Genomic DNA, 19,277 nt, shown 5'->3' with positions numbered 1-19,277 from the left:
CTGCGGCGCCCTTCTCGTTAAAGACCAGCGCGGCGCAAGATTTCGGCCCTCGGTGAAGCGTGCCCGGTCTACCGGAAGTCGTTATACATGCCTACTGTCCCGACGAAGCAGCCCAACTCCTGCAGGTATGAGCGGCAACTAGCACCGTCGCCGTGGAGCCTCCTCGCGCTCTCTGCGGGGTTACTTGAGGAATGGCTAGTCCTGGACAGAATCCGCCCTCGGTATACAATCGAAGTAGGCGCTCGTCCTGTCAGCGATGCAGTGCGTAACGTTCTGGAACGCGGTCTCGATTTTGCGCAGAACAACCTTCTTGCCAAGCTTAATCAGTGCGAGACACTCAACTCTGACGTTAAGGAGAAGCGCGCTGGCTCGCATGAACAAGTCATAGATATCGGACTCAACGACGGGCGTGACATCCCCTTTGGAATGGAGCCTGCGTTGATACTTGATGCTCAAGGCCTGAACCAAGGCAAGTTCCTCCTCGCCGACCACGCTGCAGCTCGTGCCCTTGATTCACCTGGTGCGTTGGCAACAGCAGGTTTGGCAACCGTCGAAGAACTCGCTTACCTGCTGCATGACCTCGGTCAAGATAGCGCCAAAATCCTACTCCAAGCGACATATATATTTGGTGCACCCACTGCGCTTGATTTCAAACAAGACGAGGTAGAACTTGCGGGCCTGCTGCTGGGCCTCGTCGCGTCTGCTGCTCGACTCGTCCCAGCAGCAGACCCTGTTCACAATACACCGAATGCGCTCGCGTCACCTCTTCTCGCCGGCATCCAGCAGGACAAAACATTTGTGGACCTGCTGTTGTGCCTCGTCGAACCATCTCCACGATACCTCCCGCAAGCAAAAGACCATATTACTGGCATCGAACAAGACGAGGAACTTGCGGTCCTGGTCGTGGAACACTTCCAGTCTGCTGCACGACGCTTGCAACTAGATGTAGTCCCTGCTGGGAACGCACGGAGTACACTTTCGTCCCTCGGCGTTGCTGGCATTAAAGACAAAGAAGAACTTGTGGGCCACTCCGAGCAGTACGAGTGCGCCTCGGCTGCCGAAGCTAATTTTCAGCGTCACGTTGAGGTCGAAGTGCGGTGGCTGCAGGATGCCCCCGGTGACGTTCAAGACGAGGAAGAGCTTGTGCGCCGCTCTGAACACCGTGGGTGCGTCCCGGCTGCCGGAGTTGACAGTCACCACGACGTTGGAGTCGAAGTAAGGCGGCTGCAGGATACCCCCGGTGGCGTTCAAGACGAGGAAGATCTTGTGCGCCGCTCTGAACACCGTGGGTACGTCCCGGCTGCCGGAGTTGACAGTCACCACGACGTTGGAGTCGAAGTAAGGCGGCTGCAGGATACCCCCGGTGGCGTTCAAGACGAGGAAGAACTTGTGCGCCACTCTGAACACCGTGGGTGCGTCCCGGCTGCCGGAGTTGACAGTCACCACGACGTTGGGGTCGAAGTAAGGCGGCTGCAGGATGCCCTCGGTGGCGTTGAAGACGAGGAAGAACTAAATTGTGCGCCACTCTGGCCAACGTGGGTGCGTCCCGGCCGCCGGAGTTGACCGTCACCACGACGCTGGGGTCAAAGTAAGGCGGCTGCAGGATGCCCTCGGTGGCGTTGAAGACGAGGAAGAACTACATTGTGCGCCACTCTGGCCAACGTTGGTGCGTCCCGGCCGCCGGAGTTGACAGTCACCAGGACGTTGGGGTCAAAGTAAGGCGGCTGCAGGATGCCCTCGGTGGCGTTGAAGACGAGGAAGAACTTGTGCGCCACTCTGACCAAAGTGGGCGCGTCCGGCCGCCGCAGCTGGCATTCACCACGACGTTGGGGTCAAAGTAAGGCGGCTGCAGGATGCCCTCGGTGGCGTTGAAGCCGAGGAAGAACTTGTGCGCCACTCTGACCAAAGTGGGCGCGTCCGGCCGCCGAAGCTGGCATTCACCACGACGTTGGGGTCAAAGTAAGGCGGCTGCAGGATGCCCTCGGTGACGTTGAAGACGAGGAAGAACTTGTGCGCCACTCTGACCAAAGTGGGGGCGTCCCGGCCGTCGGAGTTGACAGTCACCACGACGTTGGGGTCAAAGTAAGGCGGCTGCAGGATGCCCTCGGTGGCGTTGAAGACGAGGAAGAACTTGTGCGCCACTCTGACCAAAGTGGGCGCGTCCGGCCGCCGAAGCTGGCATTCACCACGACGTTGGGGTCAAAGTAAGGCGGCTGCAGGATGCCCTCGGTGGCGTTGAAGACGAGGAAGAACTTGTGCGCCACTCTGACCAAAGTGGGCGCGTCCCGGCCGCCGAAGTTGGCATTCACCACGACGTTGGGGTCAAAGTAAGGCGGCTGCAGGATGCCCTCGGTGGCGTTGAAGACGAGGAAGAACTTGTGCGCCACTCTGACCAAAGTGGGGGCGTCCCGGCCGTCGGAGTTGACCGTCACCACGACGCTGGGGTCAAAGTAAGGCGGCTGCAGGATGCCCTCGGTGGCGTTGAAGACGAAGAAGAACTTGTGCGCCACTCTGACCAAAGTGGGTGCGTCCCGGCCGTCGGAGTTGACCGTCACCACGACGTTGGGGTCAAAGTAAGGCGGCTGCAGGATGCCCTCGGTGGCGTTGAAGACGAGGAAGAACTTGTGCGCCACTCTGACCAAAGTAGGGGCGTTCCGGCCGTCGGAGTTGACCGTCACCACGACGCTGGGGTCAAAGTAAGGCGGCTGCAGGATGCCCTCGGTGGCGTTGAAGACGAGGAAGAACTTGTGCGCCACTCTGACCAAAGTGGGCGCGTCCGGCCGCCGAAGCTGGCATTCACCACGACGTTGGGGTCAAAGTAAGGCGGCTGCAGGATGCCCTCGGTGGCGTTGAAGACGAGGAAGAACTTGTGCGCCACTCTGACCAAAGTGGGTGCGTCCCGGCCGCCGGAGTTGACCGTCACCACGACGCTGGGGTCAAAGTAAGGCGGCTGCAGGATGCCCTCGGTGGCGTTGAAGACGAGGAAGAACTTGTGCGCCACTCTGACCAAAGTGGGCGCGTCCCGGCAGCGTATTTCCGTTTGCTAGCCGCTGCAGACAAGCCCAATGTTGCCCATGCCAACGCGCGCGCGGAGCAGCTGTTGCCATGACAACTATGTACATGCCATGGTTGCCTATGCCAACGCGCACGCGGAGCAGCTTTTCCCATGGCAAAATGTGGAAAATAGACGCGACGCCGGTAATTGCAAATGACGGCGCCCTGCCGCCTCTGGGTGTTCGTGCTTTTCGATGACAGTAACGATGACTGCCGCTTGCGGCGACTATCAGACTATGAGAGTGCCGTTTGGACAAGCTTAATTCAAGGTGGGTATTTTGTTCTCTTTCATTCTTTGCATCGACGCCGGTGAGGCGGTGAAGCAACGATGTCGGCCGTAGGGGTGGTATGGGATAAGTTTAATGAAGGTGAGTAATTTATCTGGGACAACTGTGCTATCCCAGTTTTTTTTTGTGTGTGTGTGTGTGTGCTAAGAGACTGCATGAATACATGGCGTAAAAGAGTGCCGTTTGGCCAATTTATCTGGGACATTGGGCTGTCCGTTTTTTTTTTTTAGTGCATAAGAGACTGCATGAATACATGGCGTAAAAGAGTGCCGTTTGGCCAATTTATCTGGGACATTGGGCTGTCCGTTTTTTTTTTAGTGCGTAAGAGGCTACATGAATACATGGCGTAAAAGAGTGCCGTTTGGCCAATTTATCTGGGACATTGGGCTGTCCGTTTTTTTTTTAGTGCGTAAGAGACTACATGAATACATGGCGTAAAAGAGTGCCGTTTGGCCAATTTATCTGGGACATTGGGCTGTCCGTTTTTTTCTAGTGCGTAAGAGACTACATGAATACATGGCGTAAAAGAGTGCCGTTTGGCCAATTTATCTGGGACATTGGGCTGTCCGTTTTTTTTAGTGCGTAAGAGACTACATGAATACATGGCGTAAAAGAGTGCCGTTTGGCCAATTTATCTGGGACATTGGGCTGTCCGTTTTTTTTTTTAGTGCGTAAGAGACTGCATGAATACATGGCGTAAAAAAGTGCCGTTTGGCCAATTTATCTGGGACATTGGGCTGTCCGTTTTTTTTAGTGCGTAAGAGACTACATGAGTACATGGCGTAAAAGAGTGCCGTTTGGCCAATTTATCTGGGACATTGGGCTGTCCGTTTTTTTTTTAGGGCGTAAGAGACTACATGAATACATGGCGTAAAAGAGTGCCGTTTGGCCAATTTATCTGGGACATTGGGCTGTCCGTTTTTTTTAGTGCGTAAGAGACTACATGAATACATGGCGTAAAAGAGTGCCGTTTGGCCAATTTATCTGGGACATTGGGCTGTCCGTTTTTTTTAGTGCGTAAGAGACTACATGAATACATGGCGTAAAAGAGTGCCGTTTGGCCAATTTATCTGGGACATTGGGCTGTCCGTTTTTTTTCTTTTAGTGCGTAAGAGACTACATGAATACATGGCGTAAAAGAGTGCCGCTTGGCCAATTTATCTGGGACATTGGGCTGTCCGTTTTTTTTAGTTCGTAAGAGACTACATGAATACATGGCGTAAAAGAAAGACTGCATGAATACATGGCGTAAAAGAGTGCCGTTTGGCCAATTTATCTGGGACATTGGGCTGTCCGTTTTTTTTTTAGTGCGTAAGAGACTACATGAATACATGGCGTAAAAGAGTGCCATTTGGCCAATTTATCTGGGACATTGGGCTGTCCGTTTTTTTTAGTGCGTAAAGGCGCGCTCACACTAGCGGGAAGCTTCCCGCACCGGCACAACGTCAACGTCGACGCTGCCTCGCAGCTCCTCAGAATGACGCTCACACTGCGCGCGTTTTCTCGCTGCCGTTGTCTTGGAATGTGGAGAGAGGAGGCGCTGAGGGAGGACCCGAACGAGCAGAAAGAGAAGGGGATAGTCACGTGACACTAGAGAAGACTGGAAAGCGCACCCTTTTCTCGCGTCGTCGTCTTGATCGTCTGCTAGCTCCCCTCCCGTCGCCCTGGCAAAGCAGCCGCCGAGTGCCCGGCCGGCCGGACGCGCGCAGCCTCCGCCTCCGCCGACGGGGTCACTGAACTGGGACCGACGTCACGGTTCACGGTCGGCGCCCATTGGCTGTTCTCGTCACCGGCACGGGAAAAATAGGTACCGAACCCATCGCTCCGCGGGACGGCACAGCATGCTGTCCGCGGGAGAAAAACCGGCTTGGGCGGGAAGCGGCACGCGGAAAACGCCCGGCGTTGCGCGTTTTCCCGCTAATGTGAGCGCGCCTTAAGAGACTACATGAATACATGGCGTAAAAGAGTGCCGTTTGGCCAATTTATCTGGGACATTGGGCTGTCCGTTTTTTTTTAGTGCGTAAGAGACTACATGAATACATGGCGTAAAAGAGTGCCGTTTGGCCAATTTATCTGGGACATTGGGCTGTCCGTTTTTTTTTAGTGCATAAGAGACTAAATGAGTACATGGCGTAAAAGAGTGCCGTTTGGCCAATTTATCTGAGACATTGGGCTGTCCGTTTTTTTAGTGCGTAAGAGACTACATGAATACATGGCGTAAAAGAGTGCCGTTTGGCCAATTTATCTGGGACATTGGGCTGTCCGTTTTTTTTTTAGTGCATAAGAGACTAAATGAATACATGGCGTAAAAGAGTGCCGTTTGGCCAATTTATCTGGGACATTGGGCTGTCGTTTTTTTTTGTGCGTAAGAGACTTAATGAATACATGGCGTAAAAGAGTGCCGTTTGGCGAATTTATCTGGGACATTGGGCTGTCCGTTTTTTTTTAGTGCGTAAGAGACTACATGAATACATGGCGTAAAAGAGTTAGGAGAGCAGAAAGTTGGGCTAGTTGGTTGAAATGCATACTGAAGAAGTTGGCGCGGAAAAACGAGGACAAGGGAGACAACAAAGACGAGCGCTACTCACAACTGAAGGTTTATTCCAGACAATGCTCGAATAAATAGTGAAACCAACAAGAACAAAAACAAACAAACGTCATGAACACCACAAGTTACCCCGTGAATCCCAATGATTTGGTTAGGAACAGATACTCCCTATCAGAGAAGCGGACGGAAGTCTGACTAATGCACTTATCGCCACTGATGCGCATATGAAAGGCTTCCATGAGCTCCCGCGTGAGTTGCTCCCTGTGCCTGAATAGGATGGTCGTTTTTTCAAAAAGCGGTTTACACTGGATTTTCTTTTCCTTGTCATTTGTAATGCACGTGCGGCAATGTTTAGGGGGGTTATCAAGAGAATCTCCCCCGAGCAATCTTCGGTGCTCTCCTAATCTCTCGTTGACGCATCGTCCAGTTTGGCCGATGTATAACATTGCCTAAACATTGCCGCACGTGCATTACAAACGACAAGGAAAAGAAAATCCAGTGTAAACCGCTTTTTGAAAAAACGACCATCCTATTCAGGCACAGGGAGCAACTCACGCGGGAGCTCATGGAAGCCTTTCATATGCGCATCAGTGGCGATAAGTGCATTAGTCAGACTTCCGTCCGCTTCTCTGATAGGGAGTATCTGTTCCTAACCAAATCATTGAGATTCACGGGGTAACTTGTGGCGTTCATGACGTTTGTTTGTTTTTGTTCTTGTTGGTTTCACTATTTATTCGAGCATTGTCTGGAATAAACCTTCAGTTGTGAGTAGCGGTCGTCTTTGTTGTCTCGCTTGTCCTCGTTTTTCCGCGCCAACTTCTTCAGTATGCGTAAAAGAGTGCCGTTTGGCCAATTTGTCTGGGACATTGGGCTGTCCGTTTTTTTTTTTTAGTGCGTAAGAGACTGTATGAATACATGGTGTAAAAGAGTGCCGTTTGGGCAAGCTTAATTCAATGTATGTTCAAATGGCTGCGTTCCACGACCACAGAACAGTTTACCCTGTGGACTTTCTTCTTAGAGCGGAACAGAAAGTTGTGAAGAACAAGGTACCGTGAATGGTACAGGTAAATATTCTAGGTAATGCTTTCTTTATTAGAAATTTGCCACAACTTGGGCTATTTTCATCTTGTTCAATCATGCGAATGTTTTAGAACCTCCTGGTATTTTCTGGCTTTAAAAGCCGTGAATGGTACAGGTAAATATTCTAGGTAATGGTTTCTTTTTTTGTTAGAAATTTGCCACAACTTGGGCTATTTTCATCTTGTTCAATCATGCAAATGTTTTAGAACCTCCTGGTATTTTCTGGCTTTTTTTGGATATGCCCCAAATTTGGTGCCTACGCATGCACACAGTTTACTTGCAAAATCAGCTGGTGATGACACCTGTAGTTCACCTTTTGGTGTTTTCCATCTTATTAAAGCTCAGTTTTCGGTGACAGCAGTTCCTTTGACATTAGAATATCATAGTCTGTCGAGTAGCAGGTCAACTTTAATTTATCCTCAATGTTCTTTTAGGTTTTGTTTGATTTGTGCCCAGTCATAACTGAAGCTTATATTGTGTGTAGTTATGCAGCATTCATTTGGGGGCTGAAATTTTTCAGAGCACTTTAAAATTACTCTCAAAACTGCACTTCATCCTTAAATAATTTAGTTAACATGAGGTTCACGATTGCTATGCACTGAGAGAGCAATATAACCTGCTCATAACTGTACGTTGTACAAAGATTGCTTTTGAATATCGAGTCTAAAGCTGTGTAAGTGAGGTTGTATAATGACTAATAATAAGCTGGTCCATCTAAAAACAGATCTTTCATATGCGTAATTTCATATTCCAGAGAGCTGTGGCGTACAGTTTCTGAACGGCAAACACTGAAATATACACCTCATTAGTGTTGCACCCAGCTTCAGTGTATGTTGACTCGAGATAGATTGCTCGAAATGTGCATGAAACTATATCTGAAGGGAATTTAGTGAGGAAATCACTTCCAGTTCTCAACATTTGAAAGGCTCATACACATAGTGTAATGCTGAACAAACTTGCAAAGGCTTAGTCCCATTTTGAGCTGTGCTAATTTCCCTTGCAATTCTACATGTATGAAATTATATGCATTTAAAAAAAAGATGAGGCCAGGCATGGTGTCAGTGAGGTCCTTAATAGTTTCATTCTTGCTGAGATGGCTGCTTGTGCTGCTAGGTCAGCTTTCTCCAACCGTTACGATATGCAAACATGCTCATGACAGAAGAAGAAAGTTGGCACATTTTGTAGGTGCCAGTCAAAGTTCTTTCATACATTGCACAAGTAGTGTACTTTATTACATAGATAAGCTTCGTGCAGTTACTATAATCTGAACTGCATGAAAAGGTTGATGTATTGTGAACATGGTTAAACAAGAATAAAGGGAGGCCACAGTAAATGTCATACTGTCACTCACTTTCGAAAATGACACCTAATTTTAGTTGCATCTTGTCTTCTCTGTAGTGAAGCATAAGATATTAGAATACATGGATCACCACATAGTATTTAGCTAGGCCTGCTACGCGATTTAAAATTCAATTTATTTTCTCATGCTGTTTCGGTTTAGACAGCCGGACAATGGCTATGACATCAAAGGTCAGTATAGGTCACTGCTTCTTCATTTGTAGTCATTCTCACTCTTGAGACAGGCTGGTTTTAGCATTGCAGTTAATGAAAACAAAGAAGGAGCAGTTATATTGCAGTTTATTTTATGCCGCATGTGGCATACACCGACCTTTGATATCACAACCATCTCCTAGCTGCTGGAATCAAAACATCAAGAGGAAATTCGATTGTAAATTATTTAGCGACTGATGTGTATGGGGTGATCCATATATACTAATGTCTAACACATCATTTTAAACAAGAAAACACGCAAGCAAAGATTTGGTGGGTATAGTCCTGTAAAAAAAAACTGAAAAAGCAAGAAAGGAAGGAGCAAACATGAGAACTACACACACTCACAGAATTTGAAGAGCAATGAAGAGAGGAAGCGAGTGTGTTCCATGCCTTACCTGCATTATGTTTCTCACATCAAGAAAGCTGCAGGCAGGTAACGAGTAAGCCTATGTTTTTGATGCCATTTATGCGAGGAGCTCCAAATTTTTGTTGACTTTGGCAATACATTTTGCTGCATGAATTTTCTGTCTTGTCAAGCTTAGAGTGGCGTTCCTATGTCATTTTAGAGGCATAACTGCTTCATGGTGCTTTTCCAAATACACATACTGACTATAAATATGAGAAAAATGTGGAGATGGTGCAAAGACAACGGCGACATTCTTGAAAGAACAAGAATGAACAAGGATACTGCACCATTTTCACTATGAGCTCAGGCCCATCTATTGATTTGTTGAATTCCAACAGCATTTTGTGAATGAAGATTCATCTAGGACCACTGTTTATTTCCAGAAATGAGACCACTGCCACTTGGAACAGTGAATTGCAAAAGCTACAAAGGAATAATTTCAAAGCATATTAGGAAAAATAAATCTGTCACAACAAGAAACACACTGACGTCAATGGCAAATATGTTGAGAGATGTTTGAATGAATAGACTCTTTTGGTACAACCTTTGTCTTTCGTTCCATCAATTAAAGACCACAAATTTTAGACCTCCTCTCGTAAGCTTGCCAAGGTGTACCCAAGGTTGAGCAAAAGATTAAGAGCTCAAAGAGTTAACAAAAAAAGACATAAGCAAACACAATGCGCCTCAGGGCCATCAACACGGCCCTTTATTCCAACTTGCGGCTCATTCAAAAACATCCCATTCGGTAATACTCTCTCGGGGGCTAAGTTGGTGCATGCTTTTGAAACCAGACGCACAAAGCAGACAACGCTGGGGGAAGACAGACGAAACAAGTGCAACTGTTTATTCACCTATTGAAGCAAGTGAGTATATAGACAAAAAGGCAAGAGCAGAGAGGGACCTACATATGCGCACAAGCAGAAACAATAAGGTAACAAATGGCTATAGAAAAAAGTGTCTCGGCACATATCTAAAAAGACTCTTTTCTGTCAATTGTAAGCGAGGGTGTGCTTACATAATCTCTTCTGCCTTTGTTGATGTGGAACGCCTCTATAAGATCACGCGCTGTAGTATCTTTGCCCCTGCTTAGGATTTTTGTTTCCTTCAGCTTTGCCTGGCATTTTTTCTTCTTTTTCCCTGCAGGCTTTACAGTAATGTGGTAAGAAAGAACCCGTGCCGTTCTTTAATGTGTGATTATGGTCAGCAAGGCTATCATCAATACATCAGCCCGTTTGGTCAATGTAAGATTTCCCACACGTCAGCGGGATCTGATAAACTACGCCCACTGCACATTTCACAAACAGCGTCACATGCTTTTTCTGGCATTCTGCTTTTTTCGGTTTGTTTGAATCCATTTTGCCACACGAGGAGAACAGCTTCTTGGGGGTGGAAAAACTGCACGAACTTTAAACTTTGCCTCAACATGTTTCAGATTGTGTGCCATCTTATGAATATAAGGAATTATCACAGGTTTTCTGTTTGGAAACATCGTTTTTTGCTCTGTTATTACACTCTTCTCTTTTTAACCTTTTTCAGTAACACTTTGGCAACTGAGCAGAGTAGGATAGCCAGCTTGTTGAAGCCTGGTCTAGCCTTTTTGCTGATCTATTCACTCACTTTCCAAGTGAATACACAGTTGCAGAGTTGCACTCGTTTCGTCTGTCTTTCTCCTGTGTTTGTTTTGCGTAGTCCTTTTTCAAAATTCCATTCGGTGACACCTGACTGGCCCAAATGGCGGAAGTAGATGCACATCTGCTTCTGGCATTTTGGCCAATTAGGTGTCACTGAAAGGGATGTTTTCAACAGGGACACAAATTGGAATACAGGCCGAGATTCGCCTAACGTGTGGGAGTATGCCCATTTGGCAATGCACTGTAGTAAATGCAAGAAACATGGCTGCTGCCCTGCCCTTGAAAACACAGTGTTCTTTGCAAAGGCAAGAGGTAAAGCTGAAAGGAAGGTAACTGAGGCTTTCATATCGCTAAGAATGCCGACAAAAGTATATGAGCACGCCATCTATCTTCATCATCATCATCAGCATGACTGCGCCCACTGCACGGCAAAAGCCTCTCCCATGTCCCTACCATTAAACCTGTCCTTTGCCAGCTGCAGCCACCGTATCCCCGTAAATTTCCTAATCTCATCCGCCCACTTAACTTTCTGCCGTCCCCTGCTACTGTTGCCTTCTCTTGGAATCCACTCCGTTACCCCTAAGGACCAATGATTGTTTTGCCTTCGTATTACATGCCCTGCCCATTTCTTCCTCTTAATTTCGACTAGGATGCCATTAACCCGTGTTTGTTCCCTCACCCACTCTGTCCACTTCCGGTCTCATAACGTTAAACCTAACATTTTTCTTTCCATGGCTCGCTGTGTCGTCCTTAACTTAAGCTGAACCCTTTTCATTAGCCTCTATGTTTCTGCCCCATAGGCGAGTACTGGCAAGATACAGCTGTTGTACACTTTTCTGTTGAGGGATATTGGTAAACTGCTATTCATGATCTGAGAGAACCTGCCATATGCGCTCCACCCTTCTTATCCTTCGTTATATCCCTCTCATGATCAGATCAACAGTCTCTGCATGCCCTAAGTAGACATATTCCCTTACCACTTCCAGCATCTCGCTTCCAATTGTGAACTGTTTTTCCCTTGCTAGGCTATTGAACATTAATTTGGCTTTCTGCATGTTAATTTTTAGACCCACCGTTCTGCTCTGCCTGTCTAAATCATTGATCATGTTTTGCAATTCATCTCGTGAACGACTCAGCAAGGCAATGTCATCAGCAAATCACAGATTATTCAGGTATTCTCCATTAACTCTTATCCCCAGCTGTTCCCAATTCAGGCCACATGATGTTATAACCCTTTTTTTTGCTGTAGTATGCAGTCTCCTTTCATATTTTGTGCGTATACAAGGTGTCCGATTTAATTCAATACAAATGGTTTATTAAACATTGCATTTGCTGTACACCACAGCTTTGGAAGTTGAATAGTCGGTGAGGCTGATGCCTCAGTCAAGTGCAATGTAAATAATAAATGCTTATACATCTAACACTTTCAGATTGGCTTTTTAAATCCTGCATTTAGGTCATATCTATAGGGAATAACATGGCACATCCTGTATACCATGAGTATTCCGCCCAAACATATTCTTTAAGAATAAATGAAAACACTGAAAATGGCTCCGTTACGCCATCTTCTCACAATATGTCCAATGCTAATGGCGATTGCTAGAGTTTAGCAAGGCCGGAAATAAAAGCAGCGTTTTACAGGACGGACCATAACAGGTTCTCGCACCACATCGCTGGAACTCCTTTATAAAAATTTATTTCTTGCCAACAAAAAATATTTTTCTAGTTTTTTTAATATGCGAAACTAAATGGGTTGACCATTTGGCTGATTTTTTTGTCTAGCACCGTTGCCCACATAGCGTTTTCTGGTCCTCAATGTGGCCGTTTCCGCAGAAATCTATGTACTTTTTATTAAATTACAGAACAACGCAAGGTTTAAGTTTAATTCAAACAGTGCTCGATCAAGGTTTCAGGCAAAACTGCAAAAAAGTTTGCTTAAATTTAGTTTAAAAAATGAGGAAATCTTCAAATTTTTCTCCTGTTAAGCACTTCCATTTTAAACCAAAATGGCATCATCCACAGTTTATTTTTTTGAGGCATGACAGGGCATCTCAATACCTGACTACATGCGGAGATAAACTTTGCCAACAAGGACCGGTTCCTGAACAATAATTCTTGCAAAATGCTCAGATGAAGGTGATGTTTTACACTTTGGAGCATGATATACGGAGAAAAAAATTTTTTTCTTTGAAAGAAGGTCTCTACACTTCTGTTGGGACTGGTCTTCCATGAATTTTCTCAGCAAAATCTAAAATACCAAGAATTTGGTGCATCTCCTTTCGCGTGGAATGACTCTGCTGTCCCTAAATTTAATTCTTGAAATCGACTGGGAAGTACTGTAAAAAAATTGTTTCATGAACCTCGGCAGCTGTGAATAGTGACGAAACATTCAAGAAACGGGCAATGTTCTCTGTTTTCTGCCTAGATACATGCCTTACGGAGCATACTTGTCCCCAACAGTTTTATGTTTTCTGGACCACTCGTTTCGTTGCACTCCTAGGACCGCAGCCCAGGTCTAGACAACTGTTTTTTTCTTTTTCAAATTTATGAATTTTAAATTTCTTGTATGAAATTGTCTTCTCACCTTAATATGTCAACAAACACTGAATCGCAAAAATTCAAAACAAAAATTTGAGCTTTGCAAAACAAAAAGAATTACAAGAATGACTTGACCCTGCAAGAACAATGAATGTTTAACTAGCCTTCTGCCATATTTTCTTACCTTTGCAGGTTTCAAAAAATATATATATTGGAAAATAATGTTCTGCACATAAAACAGTGACATTTGGTGAGAGCAGTCATAAAATTATTTTTAAATTGCTCAAAAAATTTCATGTAAATACAGCTAGAAATAAACTAAATTTTGTTGAAAGTTGCGTCCCTTCTGAAATGGAGGTGTGGGACAGACTGCCGGACATATCATGCTGACTTGAAATCCTATTGTTTACATCGAGTGCCATATTGCTTGCTACATTGCCTTTCTGACTGGTTCTCGCATTTCCTTGTCAAGTGAGTGAACTTTGAAAATGGGCAAGGTGCCACCTCTTTTTGACACAGAGTGGCACATGACCAGAAATGTTGTTTGAAGTAATGGCCATTTGGCAATCACTAAGTGCCAGCAGACTGGTTGAAAATATGCAGAAATCACTCTTGCTTGACACTTCAGCAGCCGACCATGATACAGGAATACTTTACTGTGAGACTGTTTATTGCCATGGGTGCACTCCAGAAACTCCACGTTGTAGCACTCTGTATGTAGCCACTGTCTGCAAGTTAGCACATCTCTTCTTCCATCCCTATGCATCACTCCCACTATAGTGGCAGTGTTTATCATGCTGTTTGTCATTTGATACAGCCACATTAGAAGATGCATGCAAAGTTAGTGGGCTTCCTCATAACAGGAACATTGAAAGGACTCTCAAAATGAACACTAAAGCTTGTTTGGCTGGCTGCTGTTTACTTCAGAAAGTTTTGCATGATACCTTTTCTGTGTGCTCAACTTACTGCCCTACCATTTATGTTTTTTTTTTTTGTCATAGCAGGGATGAGGGGCGTTCTTTAGGAAGGCCATGCATATTATGCGAAACCAGGTGGCGTTTTTCGAATACTGCATGGTTATAGAGGCATGCCTCGTTAATATGGTACTTTCGTCCCCCGTCAAAACTGTCCATAACAAATTGGGAAGCAAAATAAAAAGAACACATTTATTCAGATATATACACTGGGATTACAGTATGCTTTTCTGCATAACAACAAGCAGTGAATTGCAAATTATAATCTTAGAAACTTGAACATTTTCCCGGTCGCAAAAGTTGTGCTGCGGTGCGAAGTGCCTCACAGGCCATGAGAGACATGATGGCAAGATTCACACTGGGTGTCCGATTCTGTGTTTGCTGTTGTATCCACAGTGGCCCTGTAGACGACTTGCTTGTTCACCAGTTCTTCATCACTTCCTGGTCTACTGCATCAGCTGCAGGCATTCCTGAAGACTCGCGAGGAGGATGTCATTGATGCGCACATTCATTTGCCTGTGACCTCCCTGAGAGGAATGCGGTTTCTTGGCTGCTCTGTATCAATGATGGTGAGCCAATGTATATGTGGGCTTTGTTGGCTATGCAGAATCCTTCCAGGTTTCTGTGTGCGTTTGTACCTTTTGTACTGGAGTTATAGGTTCCCTGGTTCACCTATCTGTTTGCATATGTTTCTGTGTTCATGTTAGCATCATTTGCATGTTCCCTAATGAAATTCCAATTCTTGTGCAGGATGTCTGCACAATGACAGACACTGCACTGCTGAGTTGAGCCGTTCCCGAATCTGGCAGTATCGATGCTAGAGTCTGTGCGTCAAAGCTGAGGTCAAGTGTTGGACCTGTCTAACTCCCAAAGTTTAATTTCGGTTTCATTCCTCACTGGTTGGACTAAATTAAATTGTTCTTGCTGCTTATACTTGTAAATTTAGAGCTTTGAACTGCTGTTAAGCTCAGTTCCTCTGCACTTAACTGCAGTCATATCTCAAGACCAAATACCGCTTAATTTTCACTGCAACCGTTTTTCTTGTGTGCTTTTTTTTTTCCGAGTGGTCATCACAATGCAAGTGAACAGCTTTGTTTTCATTATTTTTTGAGTGGCTTTGTTCTCTTTGCAGGTGCAGGTTGGTGCAACAAAGGTTGACGAAGCTTCCATTATTTTCTTTACAATGTTGAAATGCTTATGGAGGTGGTCATTTGCAAATTTATTTTCACATCCTGCAGCCTCAGGTGAAACTGTGGCGTGAGGAGCGGAAAAAATATGTACCCCAGTGTGCCCTTCTGAACACCTGCCCAATGACAGCAGGGTCTAATACACTGAATATTGTGCAGTGGAATTTTTTCCTTACATATTTCTTTGTACACTTTTTTCCCAGAAGTGGTTGCCCTCATCCTACAAAGTAATGCAGCTAGTGCTGTGCAGAAAAAAAAAAACACTGACATTAGTTTGCTGCCTGATTTTCAAGCTATGCAACAGCTGAAATGCGCTGGAGACTATACCCAAACACCCGCCGCGGTGGCTCAGTGGTTACGGCGCTCGGCTGCTGGCCCAAAAGACACGGGTTCAATCCCGGCCGTGGCGGCCGAATTTCTAGTGCACAGGATTCATTGTACATTGGATCACGCTGTCTTAGGTACGCTTTCTTTAACGGCAGACTGGGGTACATTTAAATGATTGTTTTCACGAGCATTGCAAAAATGTAAAAGTCAGAGAATGGTGGTTTCCTCAGCTTTCATTGCAGAGTATGCAGATGCCAACATATCTTTGACATATTGTAACGGGAAGAAGCATATCTGATAACCTGAGAAATTGTCTGAACAGAAATAATTCATAGTCTGAAAAGAGAAAACTGCACATCTACTCCGGCCGACATTTTACCGCAGAAACCTGCCGTCATGATGATGATTCTTATTCATTCACAGTGCCAGCACTCTTTACTGCATAAGTCTGTGCAAGAGTGCGAACAGTAAATGGCAAGCAGCAGCAGCAGTGCATCATCCTTTCCCCTGTATTCATTGTCTGTGTACTTAACCAAAAATAAAAATTACGATTACTGACGCTGCAAGACCAGGCCCCTTCTCATCAAACAAGCCATTTCCTACAGTGTACTTCGCACCAAGGCACTGCGAGTTTTCTGTTCGAAACATATAAGTTAAGGAGCTGCACACCAGAGTTCACACAACTTTCTGCACAGTGCGGATGTCAGACGAGTGATGTATTCCTTCCAGTCCTCATAAATTGGCAGTCAAACCACACCTTCGGTCAAATGCAGCGTCACACTGATGTCGATGTTAGTTTTCTGTACAGTATGGTACACTGTTAAAGGGAGCATGCGGTCACGTGAAGTTGACTTTCCGCGAGGCGCTGCTGAGGAAAGCCGGAAAGAATGCCAAGCTGATTATGGTCCGGAGTTTTTTTCGGCATTCTGTCCCCATGCATAGATCTCATTTTTCACACCCGCAACACATCGACTACCTCTTCTCGCTGCTGAATTGGCTTTTTCCATACTGTGATCGCGTTACGTGCGAAATAAGCAACATTTTCTGCGGACTAGATTATCCATGTGTAAGTGACTTGGTTCATATGCCACTTAACGCGTACAGTACACGTTGATAAACAGTAATAAACATGCTTTTCTCATTGACAGATTCATGCACTAGCACTGCGCCTTGGTTTAATCGGCACCTACATCGCTGAAACAATAACAAAAAATGCCTTTACAGACAGGCTGACTGCTGGAAACGCTACAAAGGCTTGAAATGCTACAAAGCATGCAATAAGGATTATCAGTTGATGTCTAAAAAATGGTGTCATTGCATAGCATCAATTTTTTGGGAAGGAAGCATTCAAGTATTTTTTATTTATTTACACATACTGCTGTCTCTTCTCTTAGAGGCATAACAGGGGTGGGCTACACAGCATTTGTTTACAACAATGTCAATAACAGTTAGGCAGTTATTTTTGAAATTGATTACTTAGCAATGCACGCAGATCACCGTCTAAGTTATTCCGTAATTTAACATTCTGTGGACCTTGATATGCCGGCTTGTTGACATTGCAGATCTGCAAGCTTGAGCCATTTTCGCAAGCCACCCAAGACAAACACATTAGGTAAAAGATTGTGAAGCGTAGTAGTGATGTGACTGTTAAAGAGTGCAGGAAGACGGGACACATGAAAGGAAGACAAGCAACACAACCACTGAAGCAAATGGATCATTACCAACTCGCCCAAACAGAAGCTTTAATTTAGTGGTGATATGTTCACTTTTTCAAGAACTGGTGAGCGGTTTCAGCAGCTTTACATTGTATCAGTCTTTTTAGTTTTCATTTAACCACTGCAGTATATTTTTTCACATTCACACTGCTCTGATATAATAACTACCAGCCCTTCTGACATGTATGATCCTGACAAAACTCAACGAAATTTGGGTGCGCAGAAAAACCCATATACATGCGCCATAACCCATAGCAACATTTCCAAGGAAATCATGAGGGAACATGCACGCTCCATTCACTGGCATAATGCCAGGCAACTGGTACACAAGGTACCAGCACACCAATGAAGTTTTTCCTACACAGCCACATTCTGCAAACCTTTGAGGCTGACAAAACAGAAGATAGCAGTGCAGCACAAGGTCATGACTGTGACTCAATATTTCTGGATGATAGGATTTAACAAAAGTGGCCATGGAAAACTCTGTCAAACATGCAAATAGCTAACATACAACAGAGGAGAACCGTACATTGGTGAGTTGTTCGTATACCATGGCAACAGCAGCACCACAAGGCACAGGATCAGCACAGCCCCCCTAGTTCTTCTGTCAATATCTTTTGGTGCTTCTTCTACCACAGATTGAATATTCTATATTCAGTACTTCTCATGATAACTTGGTATCTTGCAAATACTTCAAAAAAATCTATATTTAGAATGAACTTAAACACTTGTACCCATTCTTGAATTACTCTTAACATGCTTCAAGTTTGTTTTTTTTCTGGGAAGGGGGGGGGGGAGGCGAGATGCTGGCAGAAAACTTCAAACATGTTTGCTATGTCCTTTTGCATACATTCCTCCCAGATATTTTTGGGGACACTGTGTTATCTGTTCTTATAAGGAAACAGGTTTTTTTGTAATGCTCCTATCCTTATTCTCAATTTGCTGTTAACTATTGTTACAACCCTGGTAGGGACACGTTGTTTGACCCCTCGTTGACCTTACGAAAAAGAAAAAAAGATGTCTCGGGGAAACTACCCTTGGAATCTCCCATGCACGCTCCCCTTGTGTCGGACCGTCAGACGCGACCGACGATGGACAAGATGACGAAAGGAAGCGGGCAGAAGCGCATTCCCGAGGACGAAGTAGCAGCGGACCTCCGTATCCTCCTCGCCCATTCCCACAGGGCTCAGCGTGCTATGTGCGACGACTCTTCCGATCTGCGAGTCGTGTGGTGAAAGCGGCGGAGCCTCAGTGTATTTAACGAGTGTCCTGAGTACGAACGATCGCTCTGGGCCCTGACGACAAGGCTCATCCAGTTGCTCGACGCTACGAACTTTTAATTCTTGACTGTTTGCTCTTTCTGTTTCCTTTTAAATTATGTAATCAAGTTTCATGAAAAGTGCCAGTAAACCCTTTTGTTTTTTGTTTTCCCAAGCTTGAAGTTCCATATTTCTTCAACCCGAAGGCTCAGACACGTTACCCAACGGAGCCCGGGTTCGAGTGAACCCCTGCACCACAACACCATGAATTATTTACTTTTCACTGTTCAGACATTTTTTACAGTTGAACATAGTCTCAGCAGATACTTTCTTGTTACACAGTACTCAGTACCATAAGTAACTCTTTTCATGAAAAGTATTTTCAACAAATCTGTTTTGCACTCATGTGCCCAAACTTTGACCTACAGCAGACAGATCTGAGAAAAACTCAAGAAGACTTAACGGCCACTCAGTGTTATTTCACAATATCAGCATACGGTGATGCCAAGTTCAGCAATACATAGTACCACAACTTGTTTGGCAGACTTCGCTACAAATGTATTAGGCTGTCTTGCCAAGCTGTTGCCAAATACAAGACATGTTAACCAGTTGTAGCATTTGTCATTATGCGCATGCAGTGGTGGTGAAAAACACTTACAGTAAAAAAAAAAAGAGAGAGAAGAGGCTATCAAATACAGATGCTTTGCTGAAGCATGT

General features: G+C 45.2%; 1 protein-coding gene across 4 annotated transcripts; it reads left to right on the top strand.

Annotated features, from left to right (window-relative positions):
- Positions 1–3,194: 3,194 nt before the first annotated feature.
- Positions 3,195–18,760, top strand: LOC144113225 (uncharacterized). 4 transcript variants are annotated; one of them, XR_013310710.1, is made up of 4 exons: positions 3,195–3,323; positions 14,469–14,641; positions 15,205–17,366; positions 18,272–18,744. XR_013310710.1 is itself a non-coding variant. In XM_077646199.1 (4 exons), exons 2-4 carry the CDS (start codon positions 14,609–14,611, stop codon positions 18,534–18,536), a joined length of 348 nt encoding a protein of 115 aa, XP_077502325.1. In that variant the 5' UTR covers positions 3,195–3,323; positions 14,469–14,608; the 3' UTR covers positions 18,537–18,760. The 4 variants fall into 4 exon arrangements, 1 of the variants encoding a protein (XP_077502325.1); XM_077646199.1 differs by having other exon boundaries at positions 17,149–17,198; positions 18,272–18,760; XR_013310711.1 differs by lacking the exon at positions 15,205–17,366 and having other exon boundaries at positions 14,469–14,914; positions 18,272–18,752.
- Positions 18,761–19,277: the final 517 nt, after the last annotated feature.

Source organism: Amblyomma americanum, chromosome 1 (assembly GCF_052857255.1).
Source record: "Amblyomma americanum isolate KBUSLIRL-KWMA chromosome 1, ASM5285725v1, whole genome shotgun sequence".
Taxonomy (NCBI): domain Eukaryota; kingdom Metazoa; phylum Arthropoda; class Arachnida; order Ixodida; family Ixodidae; genus Amblyomma; species Amblyomma americanum.
This window is presented reverse-complemented; position numbering and strand designations above follow the sequence as displayed.

What these genes read in the sequence shown, in the direction of transcription:
- LOC144113225 (XM_077646199.1), top strand. Translation starts at nt 14,609, where the DNA reads ATGCGGTTTCTTGGCTGCTCTGTATCAATGATG. An exon ending in GCTGCTCTGTATCAATGATG is followed by an intron (nt 14,642 to 17,148) that starts GTGAGCCAATGT and finishes TTGACATTGCAG; the next exon opens with ATCTGCAAGCTTGAGCCATT. An exon ending in ACCCAAGACAAACACATTAG is followed by an intron (nt 17,199 to 18,271) that starts GTAAAAGATTGT and finishes CAACCCTGGTAG; the next exon opens with GGACACGTTGTTTGACCCCT.